Source organism: Pantherophis guttatus, chromosome 2 (genome assembly GCF_059756535.1).
Source record: "Pantherophis guttatus breed Tessera chromosome 2, ASM5975653v1, whole genome shotgun sequence".
NCBI classification, from domain to species: domain Eukaryota; kingdom Metazoa; phylum Chordata; class Lepidosauria; order Squamata; family Colubridae; genus Pantherophis; species Pantherophis guttatus.
This window is the reverse complement of record NC_142064.1, coordinates 18,092,819-18,110,148: the sequence shown is the minus strand read 5'-3', so window position 1 is coordinate 18,110,148 and position 17,330 is coordinate 18,092,819. Positions and strand designations below refer to the sequence as shown.

The window sequence follows — 17,330 nt, the reverse complement described above, 5'->3', positions numbered from 1 at the left end:
AAAAAATGTATAAAGAGTGATAAAAGATTTTCAATAGAACAACAGACAAAGGAAAACAGAGCAGATTACTGGGTTCCCTAAATTAAAAGAAAGGAAAGGCATGACTTTGCTTCTCAAAAGAGCCAGTTTGGTTGTAATGGTTAAGGTGCTGTCTTAGAAACCAGGAGACAGAGAGTTCTAGTCCCGCTTTAGGAATGCAAGTTGGCTAAATGCAGGGGTGGGTTCTAAATTTTTTTACTACCGGTTCTGTGGGTGTGGCTAATTTTGTGGGTGTGGCTTGGAGGTCATGTGACTAGGTGGCCGTGGCTACCTGGTCAGAGTCATTTCTGGAAGGTCCTCGCACTTACGACCAGTCCTTGCACTTACAACCCGACTCATTTGTTTGCTTTTAACACTGATCAGCTGTAGGACGGCCCTTTGAAGCCCCGCGGCAAGAGTTTAAACAGTTTTTTTCCCTCTAGTCATCAGCTGGGACTCAGGAGGCAGCAATAGATTGGGGGTGGGACCAAATAAAAGGTAAGAATAACGTGGGGGGGGTGGGGGCGGGGGGGGAGAACCAGTTCGGTGATGTCATATCGTCACCGCTACCGGCTCGGCCGAACCGGACCGAACCAGGAGGAACCCACCACTGGCTAAATGGCTTTGGGTCAGTCATTCTCGCACACCCCAACCCACTCACAGGGTTGTTGTTGTCATGGTGAAAATAGGAGTAGGAAGGAGTATTAGATTTGTTCACTGTCTTGAATTACTTATAAAGTAATAAAGGCAGGATAAAAATCTAACAAATAAACATATTTTGCAATTATTATGCAGATACCTTCCTGATAACAAGTGATTTAATAGCCTGAATTATTATTATTATTTTCTGAAATATTTGGTGCATTATCCCTATCCATCAAAAGTAGGAAGAGATCTTGTGGGAGGAGAGATACTTTTAATATTATGATCGTTATTACAGCTTCTTCATGTTAAATAATGAGAGTCTTTTTAATATCGTTTCATTTATTTCTTCTTTTAGGCACGCCATCGGATGGACAATGAAATTAACAATCGAACATGTGATGTAATCAAGGGCAAGAGGTACTATAGTGAGATATCTATATAATTTTCTAATTATATATATAATTTTTTACAGGTGCAATGGTTATTAACTTGTGAAGGGAGGCAGGAAAAATGAGGGTGCCCTGGGCACACACACTAATTTCCCACTTAGTGAAAAATTTCTTTATTGTCTCTTTCTCATGATCCATTTGAAACAGATGACTTCATTCTGGTGTAGAATCAGCTACCAAGGATTGTGTGTATTATTCACAATTGAAGTGTAGGATTATATTCATGATATTTGAAGCTGTTAAACTTTTCATTTCTGTCTATCATGCAAATATTTGATTCTTAGTTTCAGGCAAATTTCTGAACCTGATTTCTGAAATCAAAAGATTGTTTCACATCGGCTCCATTTAACCAACTGCAGTGGTTTTGTACAAACACACAATTACTTTTAGCTTTCCATCTGGTTTGATTTAATCTGAATTGGTTTGGAAGTTCAGACTGGATCAATGTTTCAAATCTGATCAGCTTAATTTGAATTGAACTGGTAATCTGACTTGAATCCAGTTTGTACAAGTCTAATGTTTACATAGCGGTGAATTTGTGTCAATCATTAGATAATTTTCAGCCACGTGCATAACAAATAACTAAGCAAACAATTTTCCTGAATGTTACATAGCTGAATGATTCTAATGTCACTTTTGAAGTAATAAAATGGGGAAGAAAAATCAAGATCCAATTTGGGTCGATCACTGGGACCAGAGGAAAACTCACTGAAAACTCTTCCAAGTTTTCAGATTTGTGCTGGAGCTCATCTCAGGGAACTTCTCTCTACTGGAATATGTGCTTTGGGCTATTCCATTCTTTGTATTTATGTAGTGCCTTCCTAATGGTTGATTGGTGTGTTGATGGCTGGTGATGCATGCTAAACATTTAAAAGTTTTTATAGGGAAGTTTGCATTACTGTTCTATACATTTTTGGAGCAAAATACTAGAAGCTTTACTTTAATAATTATTACATTATAATTTCATTTCTGTGTATATAATGTACACATTTCTATGTGTAAATATCTTGCTACTTAGTTTTCAGAACACAAAATGGAAAGACATTGCAGTTGGTGATATCATCCGTTTGGGAAAAAATGCATTTGTTCCTGTAAGTACAAAAGCTTTGAATGTGTATAAATTTACGTTGAAAAATTAAATGTTGCACTGATGTACATTTAATTTATTTTGTTTATTTAACTAGGCTGATATTTTATTGTTGTCCAGTTCAGAGCCGAATAGCCTTTGTTACGTAGAAACAGCTGAATTAGATGGGTAAGTCTGTTTATTTTCACTTTCATTCTCCAAACATGCCCAAAATATTGCTTGTGTGTTGTCTTAACAACAGATTTACATTCTTACAGAATGTAATTTTAGGGAACATATTTAAACATTAAAATGTTATATTTTATTCCATTTGCATATTTAGGACATGAAGGAAGTAAAGCTGAAGTATTGTTGTTAAAATAGTATTGTATATTGTTTGTAGGTTACAGTTTATTATTGGGAATATACATAGATCTGTCAATATACAAAACATCTTGCTTTTAAGAACTACGCAACTAATTCTGTTTGAAGGATATAAAATATAAGTGAGAGAAATATAGCATGACCAATCTGTTAAAATGTATAAATTGTGTTTTTTCCTGTAAATTATGGTGAGGCTTTCTTCTTTTAAAGAAGAAATTTATCATTCTTGTGGTTCATCTTGTTTGGTTGGCTGTTGCTCTCTAATCTGGTTCAATAGTATTTTAGTTCTCCTATATAATCACCGCACAAATAACACGAACAAGGTGACACAAACAGCTACAAGGAGCCATTTCCCATTGTCATACAATGGCAAAAAAAGGAAACTTTTATATGCTGGTTCTATGTACAGTAGTTCCCATTCTCATTTTTAAAAAATGCTTTTTTTTTGTTTTCCTTAGCAAAATGATATAATTCCCCCAAATGACCATGAACCACCATATTATATCTCTAATCATCCCATGCAACTTACTTCTCTACTTTGTTAACAAAATGCATTGTTAATTAGATTTAATGGAGAAAGAAGTAGAGCAGCTTGTAATCTATGAAATTACTTGGCCATGGGGCACATCTAGAAATTGGAATACAATTCATTTTGAGATTTCATGTAGGGAAGGCTTATAGATTTTGCCCCTGTTGTTTTATTCATATTTTAAATATAATAACCAGAAAAATAGGAAAGACGAAATGTAATAAAAAATAAATAAATGCAGAGTCTTAAGCAAACTTAAAAAAAGAACTGAAATCCTTCATTTATCTTCTTAAACTTCCACCACTGCAACTTATGTCTTTTTCTCTCTCTCTCTTTCTCTGCTAGTGAAACCAACTTAAAGTTCAAAATGTCACTGGAAGTAACAGACAGGTGCCTTCAGGAAGAAAGTGCACTTGCAGTATTTGATGGTTTGTTCAAACATACTTTCCCTTTTTAATCTGTAAATTATCTTTAGAAATTTATCTTCCATCAAATCCAAAGATTTTTATCCAGTCTTTAAGGAACTTTTTCACATGTATACCGAAAAAACATTTTAACAAGCTCAGTAACCAAGAAAACCCCATTAACATTAGGACCTGCTGTTCCCTTTTACTTCTTAGTAGAAGTCATTAAGTTTGAAACATTTTTCCATTGCAAAAAGCACATATTATTTTCGATGTAACTACTTAGCTTCTCCATTCTGATTGTCTCAGTCGTTTGTGAACTTCTCCATAAGCTGCTTTATTAGGTGAAATTCTACATGAGATGCTCACATTGAAAGAAAAACTGAAGTATGTTCCTATTGCATATCATAGAACAGAAAATATTAAATTTCTGCCAAATTCAATGAGTTGCATTTAACTGCATAAGAATGCCATGGAACTCATTCCCTGCATTCTTCTTCCAATAACCTTCCAGCTCATCCATGTGGAGGTGAACATTTAAGGGCTCCTCTAAATAGAACAGACATGAACTTAGAATGAGGGGAAATGGGCCCATTCATAGTTGGATTTACTATCTTCGAGAAGAACCCCCACTTCGTAGATGTCTCCATCTCATTTGGGGAGAGAGTATCCCTCCTAGTGGTGGAATTCAAATTTTTTTACTACCGGTTCTGTGGGTGTGGCTGGGTGTGGCTTGGTGGGTGTGGCTTGGTGGGCATGGCAGGGGAAGGATACTGCAAAATCTCCATTCCCAGCCCACTCCAGGGGAAGGATACTGCAAAATCTCCATTCCCAGCCCACTCCAGGGGAAGGATACTGCAAAATCTCCATGCCCACCCCATTCCAGAGGAAGGATACTGCAAAATCCCCATTCCCTCCCCACTCCTGGGGGAAGGATATTACAAAATCTCCATTCCAACCCCACTCTGGGGTCAGCCAGAAGTGGTATTTGCCGATTCTCCGAACTACTCAAAATTTCCGCTACCGGTTCTCCAGAACCTGTCAGAACCTGCTAAATAGCACCCCTGATCCCTCCTTCTTAATTCCCTATGCTACTGTTGTTTGTAGACACAATTCCAGAAGCAGGGAAACTTTACACCTTTTATCTTATTGATCATTAGGGGCATTAGAATAAAGATCAAATGGAAAGATTTCCTGTTGGTTGCTTTCCTCCTTGAAAGACAGATATTCTCAGGTGCATCCTTCCAGCTCGGCTCTTATAAGAAAAATGCTTTACTGTACTTCCTTCTTTTTTTAATCATTTTTACCTACCATGAAGCTAGAAAGCTCAGAGATGCAAGCCTTTAGTAGCAGAAGGTAATTACAGTAATAAACTTAATTGTCATTCTGACCATGATCCTCTGTCTCCAAAGTGGTACATAAAAACTTGGTTCCCTTCATACAAATTGGTTGTGCAAAATACACAAAGACTCTTAACTAGGATTCTTCAGATTTTGTATGCATGATTCACCCTTTTCCAGGGGCCTTCTGAAGTTATAATCAACATTTTCAAGAGGCTCTAAAATGTGTCAAGAAAAGGACTAGCACCTGTAACCCCCTCCTATGTATGAAGGACAGATAGACTTCATTTAGTGACTGTCTTGTTTAGTGATGCAATTTTGAAGTGATGAAAAAGTAACTTTGACCAATCCTTACATTTATGGCCTTCTTGGAAAAGTTGAAATAAGATCATAAGTAGAGCCACAGTTTCACTTAGCAATCGCTTCGCATAACGACTAAATTGCCAGTCCCAACTGTGGTAGCTAAACAAGGATTACTTGAATTGCATGTCATCTACTGTTCACTTTCCAGATAGAGCAATCTGCCATGAAAATATTTTAAGTACAATGTTGTGACCTAAAATCTTTTCTTTCCTCTTGCTGCTCTTTTTAATAACCACCTAGGCCTGGTAGAGTGTGAAGAGCCCAACAATCGTCTAGATAAATTTACAGGCACCATGATATGGAGAGGAAAGAGATATGCTTTGGACTCTGATAAAATTTTGTTGCGTGGTTGTAAAATCCGGAACACAGAAGTATGTCATGGACTTGTCATATTTGCAGGTATCTATCTAATGAATGAAATATCACTTGCTGGCTTTTTGATGTAAAAAGAGACAGGTTTTTTTTCACAAATGTATATTCAGTTTTTGACATGTTAAGACTATGATAAATAATACAACATAATAAATTGCCAAATATTCTTATTATGCACCTATGAAAATAAATGTGTATTATTAATATGTGTCTGAAAATAATGACATTTACACTGTAGTTTTTATGTGATTTTAGGGTCTGATACAAAAATAATGAAGAACAGTGGAAAAACACGGTTTAAAAGGACCAAAATTGACTCGCTTATGAATTATATGGTATACACGGTAAGATATTTCAGTTTATTTTTCCTCCTTGGTATTTAGTTAGGGTTAACAAAAGCTATGGCACAAAATTGTTTACTGTTAAAGTCAAATATTTATCATGGTATCAGGGAAGAAAGTTTCTGGCTTCCTTGCAACCAGTCTTGACAAATAGAATGCAGGATCTATATTTATATAGATATATTTATACATCTTCTGCATAATACCTCTTCTTAAATGCAAATAGCGAATAGAAACAGCCTTCTTCTTCTTCTTATGCCATATCCGTCATCGGACGTTGGCAGGGGTGAAATCTATTTACCTTCCCTACTGGTTTGGAAGTGCGCACTCCATGCATCATGTGCGCACTTGGACCCTTTGCGCATGTGCAAAGCCTTCTGTGCGTGCGCAGAGGGTCAAAAACAGATCACTTCCTGGTTAAAACCAGGAAGTAACGATGTCCGGGCAGGTGTGCGGAGCCTCGTGCTGCCGCCGCTACCGGTTCTCCAAACCACGTGCCGCTGCCACTACCGGTTCGGCTGAAGTGGTCCAAACCGGTAGCATTTTACCCCTGGACATTGGTGATAATTTTGGTGATCCTATTTTTATCAACAGCTGCACGAAAAAGTGCTGCTGAGTTTTGTCCAAACCAGTCCCTTAGATTTTTGAAGCCATGATCTTCTTCTGCCTGAACCTCATTTGCCTTCAATCTTTCCCTGGAGGATTAAGTGAGGTATGCCGTATGTATTTTTCGGGGTGTCGCATCACATGTCCAAAATATTCTAACTTTCGCTTTTTAATGGTTTTGATGATTTCCCTTGGCTTTCCCAGGCGGCTTATTACCTCATTTCTGATTTTGTCAACCCAGCTTATATGTAACAGCCAGTGGTGGGTTTCAGAAATGCTTACCACCGGTTTGCCCCACGCGTGCATGCTTGCTTCGCGTGCGTCTTCCACACGTGTGCCCGGCCTTCCATGTATGTGCTTTGCTTATGCACGCACCTTCCGCGCATGCACCTGTCCTCAAAAATGTGGCTAAATAGGACGTCTTTACGCTGGGCCACCCACAGTCACCGCTACCAGTTCACCTAAACTGGTCTGAGCCGGCAGAATGCTACCTCTGGTAACAGCCATCTATAAATCCACATTTCAAATGCTTCTAATCTCTTCAAGTGGCTTTCTGTTAGATACCAACTATCCACTCCGTAGAGCAGGATAGAAAAGATGTAACATCTGAGAAGCCTGATTTTCAATCTTAGGCTTAAATCGTGACTGCAGAAGAACTTTAGAAAGAGCCAGCTGCTCCTAAAAGAGGACAAACAGCTCTTGCTATTATGAAGTTCTTCCTAAAATCTGTTCAACCCACTGATCCTTATCTTGCCACCTGCAGCAATAGAAATTGGCTCTGTTCTTTGTCCTTTGTGACAGCCTATCTCACTTATTGAAAGATGATTACCAGATTATTATCACTTACCTTTAGACTCACCTCTTCAAGCTAAACATGGCCAACTCTTTCAGTAGTTTCTTATAGAGTTTGAATAGAGAGTCACGGGAAGCCACTGTGAAGATTATGGAAATTTTTAAAAAATACATCTAATTATTTATTTTGTGCATTGTCCTATGCAATTTCTGATCTTATTGTTTGGATTCATATCAATAGAGAATGAACAAGGTGGTGACACGTTTATTTTTAATATTAGCTCAGTGCTGCTGAGTTGCCCATATCATTCATTAGTTGTGCTACAGTAAGTCTCTTATTAGGACAGAACATTCTAAACTCATTTGCAACAGCAATGATCAGATCTGTTTTTCTCTCCTCTTCAAGCACCAGTGTGTGAATCTGAGATTCTTCATGATAGCTAGGGGATAGAATATTATTTCATAAGCATGGTTTTGGTTGTATTTATATTTCAGATTTTCGTATTACTCATCCTGGAGTCTGCCGGTCTGGCTATTGGACACACTTATTGGGAACAACAAATTGGCAATTCTTCTTGGTATCTCTATGATGGTGAAGATAATTCCCCTTCATACCGCGGCTTCCTTAACTTTTGGGGCTACATCATTGTGCTTAACACCATGGTTCCCATATCCCTCTATGTGAGGTAAGAAAGACAAGAACCTTCATTATGGTTTGAGTATAAGATTGAAGTTGTTCTAATAAATCAGGGGTTCCAGTCGTTGTTTGAGAAGCAGAAAAATGTGTCCCTTCTCTGATTAGGATATGGTAATTGGCAGGTTTGTAAATAGCAATAGCACTTAGACTTCATAGTGCTTTACAACCCTCTCTAAGCAGTTTACAGCATCAGCATATTGCCCCCAACAATCTGGGTCCTCATTTTACCAACCTTAGGTTAGGGTTGAATCAACCTTGAGCTGGTGAGAATCAAACTGCTGGCAGTTGATAGAATTTGCCTGCAATACTGCATTCTAACCAATGCAGCACGGCTCACTAAATACTAATGTAAGAAATGGGCATTTTGATTTAAAAATTGCTTTGAAATTTAAAATACCAGACAGTATTGCTTAGCATTTATAGAATCATAAGAATTGGAAAGTTAATTGTTGATACACATTCTTATTTACTCAGTGCAGGACTCCATATTCTTTACAGATGGCTGATGAGCCTCTACACATGTACATATTTGATGAAGAGGAACCCCCCCCCTCAGGAATTGTCCCAGTTTTAAAAATCCAAATTGGTATATATATGAAAATGAATCCATAAAAATTTCACTTAATTCTATAGTTTTCTACAACCCTTTCAGAAATTGCTTGATTCATTGGTCATGTCAAGGTTTCGAATAATGAGCCCAAGCAAATAAGAACTCCAAGGTTGGATTCTTCCTTAAAGGACTTCTTTATTGGGTACATCATATCAGCACGCTTAAATGCAAAACCAACTTTAATTATTCCCCGGGGTTACAGTATAATTAAAATAGCATATGTCCCCCTCCCCAAGTGTTGCCAGTCACATTGTCCAATAAAGTCAATTGGCGGGCTTCTTAGACACTCCCCTATTTTCATCCGGCACCTGCAGACCTTGATTCCCAAGAGAAAGATTGGTATTGTGTCTGGCAATGTATTACAACCTCCTCCCCCATCCCCAGTGGTGGGATTCAGCTGATTTGGGCCGGTTCAGATGAACTAGTTGTTAAATTGCTGGCTTGCTCCGCCCCTCCCCTCCCCTCCCAGGACTCCCCACATGCCTCATTTTGGCTCCCAGGTAAGTGCAGGGAGGCCTACTAGGCCCAAAATGGGGCACAGGGGGGTGGGGGTAGCGGGGTGCGGCGCAGCCCCCTGTGGCCCGTGTTTGCTCCCAGGAGGCTGCAGGGAGGCCTACTAGGCCCAAAATGGGGTGTGGGGGTGCGGCGTGGCCTCCCCGCAGCCCATTTTTCCTCCCAGGGGGCTGCAGGAGGTTGAGTGCTGCCTGTCACGCACCCCTGGCCACGCCCACCAGGGTCACGCCCAGCCAGCCAGTCATTAGGGCAGAGAACTCGTTGTTAACTTATTTGAATCCCACCACTGCCCCTCCCCATACAGTGTGGCAACTGAAAAGCGTGAAAATGATGTCAGTCCGATTCAGTTTGAAGTTGATAGGTCATTCCTTACTACTTCTCTAAAACAATTCTTCTTCAATGTTTCTTGTGCACTCAAGTTCTGAAAACTGGGTAATCTTTGTGGTTTCTTACTCACTAGTGTTGAAGTGATCCGTCTGGGCCAAAGTTATTTTATCAACTGGGACTTGCAGATGTATTATCCAGAGAAGGATACAGCTGCAAAAGCAAGAACTACCACTTTGAATGAACAGCTGGGACAGATCCACTACATCTTCTCAGACAAGACAGGCACATTGACGCAGAATATCATGACCTTCAAAAAATGTTGCATAAATGGACAAATCTATGGTAAATCTAGTTTTTAATTTGAATGATTACAAGACATTCATGGTATGGAGGAAAAAAAACCCAAATAATTGATTGCTATGAAAATCATACTGAAAGTATGTTCATCAAATGTTTCTCATCAAACCAAGAAGATCTGAGGATTAAGCAGGATGCCACAAGGATAAGTCCCCCATTCTTCACTATTTTCATTAATGACTTGGGTGATGAGATGGAGGTGGTGCTTATCAGATTTGTACATGATAAAAAATTGGAGAGAATAGCTAATTTCCTGAAAGGTAGAAATTCCAAACTAGATTATCGATTAATTGGAGAAATAGGTTGAAAATAATAGTATGAAATTGGATAGACAAATGCAAATTACTTAGAAAATTACTTAGAAAAGAAAATAAATCACACAGGTATGGGATATCTAGTTAATTAATACTTGTAAAAAAATTGTTGCAATAGTCGATTTCAAGTTAAGTATGAGCCAGAAGTATGTGATCGCAAAAAGGGCCAATGTAGTTTTAGAATAAAATCCACAAAATTATAATTTCTAAATTATTCATTTCCCTCTGCTTGGCTTCCGTCAAAATCCAGCTCAAGCACTGTGTGCAGACTGAAACGCTACACCTCAAGTAGTATTCAGCAAATGAGAATGGGTTCTGAGAATGAGAATAATTGTTCAGGGCTTAGAAAGCAAGCTCTATTGTGTTTCCCCCAAAATAAGACCTAAGAGGAAAAACAAGCTCTAGCATATTTTTCAGGATGCTCGTAATATAAGCCCTACTCCAAAAATAAGCCCCAGTTAAGATTGTCAGCCAGACGGATGCATTTAGTACTGTATTTCCTTGAAAATAAAACCTAACTGGAAAATAAGCCCTAATGCATCTTTTGGAGCAAAAATTAAGATAAGACCTGGTCTTATTTTTAGGGAAAGATGGTATGAAGAGAAATTGAAGGAGTTGTTTATGGTTAGCTGTGGTAAAAGACTATGATGAACAGATTTAGCAGCACTGAAAAGATGTCACATAGAAGAGTTCTCCCTTGCTCCAAAATGCATAATATGGAATAGAAGGCAGATTCCGAATGAATTTTAGGGAAAAGGCAGTGGGCTCCTATTTACTGGATTGTTGAGTGCTCAAGTGGAAGCATCAGCTTGGGATGCTTATATTTGGATTCCTGCAATAAGCAGAAAGGAAAATTCAAAGACCCCAATATCTCCCCCCACCTTTATGATGCCATGAACTATTCCTTCACTGATTGGTATAGTCAACTTACAAGATTGCTTGCCACAAAGATAAAATAGCTTTGAGTGACTGTAATAAAACATTAGGCAAATGAATGTAATTATTTACAGTATGGCAAGACCAGACGGTAATTGTGCAAACAAGAATTTCCCTTTCTCCTGGAAACCCTCAGCAGAAGATTAGGTTGATCTGCCAGATATTTTTGGCTATGTCCACATGGAGCGGCAGCTGGAAGATGAAATCGCTGATAATCTTGCCTCAGCTGTGCAAATTCCCATCAGGGTCTGTTTCTATGCAGCTCTGACTTCCTACAGTACTCTTAGAAAGACAGGGTTGAAGAAGATAGGTTCTTCTGATAAGACAAGATAGTGCTTGCACCAGAGTTGATATTTTATTTTGCTTTTCAGGAGAATGCAGGGATAAAACAGGCGAAGAGCATAATCATTTAGAAGTAAGCATAACCATTTATCTATTTTTTTATTTTTACTTTTACTTAGTTATTAAATTTATATGCTTCTCACTATCCAAAGTGGCTCTCTGCAAATTTGGTGGAATTCCAGGAGAGAGTGTCTGTCTCCTGCATATGTCTCTTACAACTTCAAGGAAAGGGGTAGAGGGGTAGGCTTATGCTGTTTCTAATTGGGTAGACCATGGACTGCACGGGAGTACGTGTCTTTTTGAACTTTGGGTACTGAGTGGTGATGATCCATTGTCTGTGAGCCAATGTTTATGATCCCAGGGACCAACTAGATAATCCTTGGAATCAGTGGTGAAATGTAAAATTTGTTGCTACCAGTTCTGTGGGCGTGGCTTGGTGGGTGTCGCTTGAAGGGGAGGTCATGTGATTGGGTGGGCGTGGCCAATTTATTTTTTTTTACTTTTTTAAAGCATTTTTTACTACCTATTCGCCCGAACCGGTAGTAAAAGAATGCTTTAAAAAAGTAAAAGAAAAGGTTCTGACGATCACAGCTGTGCTGCGCAGTCATTGGAACCTTTTTTTCCTTTACTATTCGGGCGAATAGGTAGTAAAAAAATGCTTTAAAAAAGTAAAAAAAAGATTCCGATGATCGTGCGGCACAGCTGTGATTGTTGGAACCTTTTTTTACTTTTTAAAGCATTTTTTTTATTACTGGTTCACCTGAATCGGAGTGAATCAGTAGCATTTCACCCTTGCTTGGAATATATATCTCCTTGCTCAGTTTTCTTATTTACTTGCTTAGAATTTAAGCACTGGATGAATCAATCTGAATTAAATTCCTCATGCAAGTTATGAAGAAAACCTGGTCTTTCTCTCTCTTTCCCTTTTTCTTTTCAAATTTCACTCCTTTCTGGAGCCGGTGAAATTGTCTAAAGGAGAGTAGTGGAAATGGGCGGCTACAAAAATGGAAAGAATCAGTTTGTCTCATCTTGCATAACCTGGTCCTGACTAGTGTCAGGACAACAGGTGCTTAAAATTACTGAAAATAAAACTGGAAATAGAGTAAAGTGATGCAAATTTGGTGGACCATCTAACTAGCCCTGACAAAAATTATTTACAAGGATTTAAGGAAGCCATAGATGATGATGAGGATGATAATTTTGCTACCTGCAATAGGTAGCTTTGTGGGATTGAATATGGCAAATTTAAAATGGGTCACATGATTGAAATTTGGCTACTTGGCATATATTTATGATGATTGGCATGTATTTATGATAGTTGCAATGTCCCAGGGTCATGTGATCACCTTTTCCGATCATCTGACAAGCAAAATCAATGGGGAAGCCAGATTTACTTAACAACTGTGGTAGGAAAGGCATAAAATGGAGCAAAACTCACGTAACCACTGTCTTGCTTAGCAACAGAAAATTTTGGATTCAATTGTGGCTGTAAATTGAGGTCTACCTGTATTATTATCTCAGGATTCCCCCACCCACCCACCGTATTTCATTATGGCAACATGGGCATTACCTTTAAGTCAGTGGTGTATATAAACCCCTTAATATTCAAAATTAAATATTCTGGGAAGTAAAGATAGTAGCTGATGAGCATGCAGATGGGAAGATCGGTGCCATGGGTGCTCTGTTAGGGAATTAGATCAAGGGATTGGTCATTATTTAAAATAATACCTATAATTACTATGTTGTATTTTATTTTTTTATTTTTTTAGCAAGTTGATTTAAGCTGGAATATATACGCAGATGGAAAACTTAATTTTTACGATCATTACCTGATTGAAAAAATTAAAACTGGGAAAGAAACTGAAATTCAGCAATTCTTCCTCCTTCTGGCAATTTGTCATACTGTGATGGTAGATACTACTGATGGTAAGTGCTACCTGGCATGATCTGATATACTCCTACCCCAATTTCCACCAAAATAAGATCTATCCTGAAAATAAGACCTAGCATGTTTTTACGCATGTGCCTAATATAAGCCCTACCCCAAAATAAGCCCTACTTAAGAGCCTGCACAGCCGGCCACCCATCCTTTCCCTCTGGTTGCTTGCTGTGTCGCGGCCACAAGCTCCACAAGGGAGTGGAGCTGCCCCATGTGCCCCACACCAGCTTACCTCAGAGCCTCCACAGCCAGGCCATCCATGCCCCGACACCTGCCTCGTAGCGGCAGCATCAGCAGCCATGTGCAGCAGGAGCCCACATGGCAGCTGGCCCACTTCTGCTTCTTTGACTGCTGGTGCTGTGGCGGTGAGGTGAGGCAGGTGTTGGGGGGTGGATGGCCTGGCTGTGGGGGCCCTGAGATAAACCAGTGCGGGGCACATGGGGCAGCTCCACCACCACCACCCCACCATGTGGCGGCGGCACTAGTGTGCCACACAGCCTCCTGCCCCACCGTGAGCAAGCAGAAGTAGTGGGCCTCCCATACATGGGGGGAGGCACCCCAGAAAATAAGCCCTAGTGCTTATTTTGGGGCCCAAAAAGACAATGAGATGGTCTTATCAAATACATGGTATTTAATATGCACTGTACACTGTCAAAAAATCTTATTTGTTTATTCATTTTGAGCAGCTACCCACTTCATATTTGTGACTGGGTTTAATTTTCAAAATCTCTTATACCTTTATTTTTCCAAAGCATATATTATTTGAGGACCCAGTTTGTGGGGGCAATAAGCTGACTTTGTATAAATATACAAAAGTATGAAGGCTATTGCTTAACGCACTGTAAGCCGCCCTGAGTCTCTGGAGAAGGGCGGCATATAAATAAATAAATAAATAAAAAGGAACATCTGACCTACTGTTACAATATTACTATCATATGATAATTTGTTGGCCAATATTTGCAGTGCTAAGAAACCATTTTGCTGACATTGGTACTCAAAGCATTCTCTTATCTCATAATTTTCCACCTCCTAAACTCTAGTCCATATTAAACAAATTTATCTTGGTTAACAACTGAATCAGAAGCATGGTTGCTTGCATAATATCCTTTACTTCAGTGTTTCTCAACCTTGGAAGCTTGAAGATGGGTGGACTTCAACTCCCAGAATCCCCCAGCCAGCAGTTGAGAAACACTGCTTTACTTGCTTCTCAGTTCTATATGAGGTCTTTAATAAACTATGATTTTGCAGTTCAACAGAATGAGAAACAATCATTAATTAGGTTTGGAATAAATCAGATTATTAAACCAACTTCAGGATTGGTTTAATGGCAGTGAAGATACAGGTAGTCCTCAATTTACAACAGTTCATTTAGTAATTGTTCAAAATTACAACGGTACTGAAAAAAAGTGACTTATGACCATTTTTCACATTTACAACTTTTGCAGTTATCCCCATGGCCACGTGATCAAAATTCAGATGCTGGGCAACTGGTTCATATTTACGACGGTTGCATTGTCCTGGGATCATGTAATCCCCTTTTGTGACCTTCTGACAAGCAAAGTCATTGGGGAAGCCAGATTCACTTAACAATCACGTTTCTAACTTAAGAACTGTGGTGATTCACCTCATAGTTGTGTTACTACCTTAACAGTTGCAGTGATTCATTCATCAAATGTGGCAAGAAAGGTTGTAAAATGGGGCAAAATTCCCTTAACAAATGTCTCACTTAGCAACATAAATTTTGGGTTGTGATTGTAAGTTGAGGACTACCTGTGTCCTTTTTGCCGCCATTGTTGTTCAAACCACATTCTGATGATAGAATATCTTGCCTTATAATCTGCTAAAATCTGAGGCTCAGAGGTGATGCTAGAAGGTCCTATATATTGTTTTACCAATATGGAAAAGCCACATGTGCACAATGATCCAATCCGCAAAAAGCTGGTGTAATACACTAGTTAAGATACTGTTTTGGACTGTGGAGAATCATGTACAAGTCCTAACTTGAGAGCTGTTGCTCTGACTTAACTCATACTAGATTACAGAGTTGTTGGAGAAGATGACACAAAGGGCAACTTTATTTTTGCCGCTTTGAGTTTCCAGGAACAAAGACTGATGATGATGAATATGTAAGAGAATGAATATATGCCGGGGGTGTCAAACTCAAGGCCCGGGGGCTGGATCCTGCCCAAGAGTTGCTTGGATTTGGCCTGCAAGCAAAGGACTGGCCCTCCGTGCCTCTGCCAGCAAAAATGGAGCTCGTGAGGGCCACGAGCGGCCCTCTCGAGCTCTGTTTTCACTGGCAGAGGGTTGCAAGAAGTCATTGGAGCCGAAAATGGAGCTCAGGAGCCCATTTTCACTGGCAGAGCGCTTAGGCCACCACAGGCACCCCTGACACGAGTGATGGCGAGCTAGCCACCCCTACCCTAGCCACGCCCACCCTGGCCCTCAAGGTCAAACACAACCCTGATGCAGCCCTCAGTGAAATTGAGTTTGACACTCCTGATATATGCAACAAATAAATACTAGGAATGAGGTAGATTTGTTAACTGCAGCATCAGTTTCCAAAGAATGTAAGGATTTCTTATTTGGTTTTTTTTCATCAAGGTGAGCTCAACTATCATGCTGCTTCTCCAGACGAAGAGGCATTGGTGACTGCAGCCAGAAACTTGGGTTATGCTTTCATCTCACGCACGCAAAATACCATTACAATAAGCGAAATGGGAATTGTGAAAACCTATGATGTGCTTGCCATTTTGGATTTCAACAGTGACAGAAAAAGGATGTCTGTTATCAGTAAGTCAACAGCTTTTTTCCAGTTCTAGAAATACCACAGAGTTCTATTTAAGGAAGAAAATGCCTCAGCTTGTCGGTTTTAAAAGGAAAATAATTAAAATAGATGCTGTTCCAGTATAACTTCATACCAAACAGTCATATTAGCTTTAAGCTTACTTCTCCCATGCAATCAAATTCCATGTTACCTAACCTTGGGACCATGAAGATGGTATCAGTTTAGCAGACTATGCCTCTTGCTCTTCATGTGCTAAGCCAAATAGATGACAGAGTTCCCTAAGGACAAATCACTATAGCTATATAATTCACCATTATTAGGGTTAAAATCTTTGGCAACGTGAGATGAACATCTTCTACACTTTTGCCCTAAAGTTTGATTGTATTTATTTACATCCCAAGGACTTGGAACAACTTAATTTTATTCCCAAGATTGTAAACAGTAGGAAAAAAATACCCCTGTAACTTACCTTAATCAAATTGAGCTCTGTGAATCAGTTAAGGGACTGAGAGCTATTTTTTTAAAGAATTGGTGGTGACCCCAATTTCTGTATTTTCACTGTGGTCTTCCATTGTCCACATGCCAACCTTGCAAGGTAGTCCAGGCAAGAAGCATGCCTGATGAACCAATTCTATTTTATTGTAAGTTTATCTTAACAGAATCTTGCAAGTCTGAAATTAAATTTCACTCCATCATTTTTATAGTCCAAGGGCCCCTTCTGCTATGCCCATACTCCATTTGTGGGCTACGCTGCCTTATATCCAACCATTCTTCTAGCTGTCCCCCCTATTTTCTAAGGTCATTCCCACATACTGTTATGTTGCTTCCATATAATGTCTTCTGGATACCTATAGAGAAATTAAAGGAGATGAATATAATTAACATTTTCTGCCTACAAATTGTTGGTGCCCTTTGCAGTGTCACTTGGGCACTTTGCAAAATATTTTTTTTGCTGATTGACTCACCAATCTCTCCAATGATTTTGAAATGCACCATCTAATCATTCACTTTTCAGAGTGAGATGGATAGCATATAAATTTAATGAATTTATCAATAAATCAGCTCTCCACTCTAGAATAACGATTGCCTCATCTCCTGCTGCATACTATATAAAAAGGAAATAAATTATCTTTTCTCCATTGGTCCTCTAATAAAAAGGGATCAACATGTACCTGATCAGTATTATCCCGACTCCCTT

At 39.2% G+C, this 17,330-nt stretch overlaps 1 protein-coding gene across 3 annotated transcripts in view; it reads left to right on the top strand.

The window, feature by feature from the left end:
• The window catches only part of ATP8B1 (ATPase phospholipid transporting 8B1), a 97,911-nt gene that overhangs the window by 49,217 nt on the left and 31,364 nt on the right, over positions 1 to 17,330 (top strand). For all 3 annotated transcript variants that reach the window (XM_034442475.3, XM_087885590.1, XM_034442478.3), the window contains 11 exons: positions 1,019 to 1,080; positions 2,131 to 2,203; positions 2,297 to 2,367; positions 3,437 to 3,519; positions 5,439 to 5,597; positions 5,826 to 5,914; positions 7,805 to 7,995; positions 9,590 to 9,798; positions 11,435 to 11,478; positions 13,175 to 13,331; positions 15,949 to 16,137. In XM_034442475.3, coding sequence (XP_034298366.2) covers positions 1,019 to 1,080; positions 2,131 to 2,203; positions 2,297 to 2,367; positions 3,437 to 3,519; positions 5,439 to 5,597; positions 5,826 to 5,914; positions 7,805 to 7,995; positions 9,590 to 9,798; positions 11,435 to 11,478; positions 13,175 to 13,331; positions 15,949 to 16,137 — 1,327 coding nt within the window. The remainder of the gene's footprint in view (positions 1 to 1,018; positions 1,081 to 2,130; positions 2,204 to 2,296; positions 2,368 to 3,436; positions 3,520 to 5,438; positions 5,598 to 5,825; positions 5,915 to 7,804; positions 7,996 to 9,589; positions 9,799 to 11,434; positions 11,479 to 13,174; positions 13,332 to 15,948; positions 16,138 to 17,330) is intronic.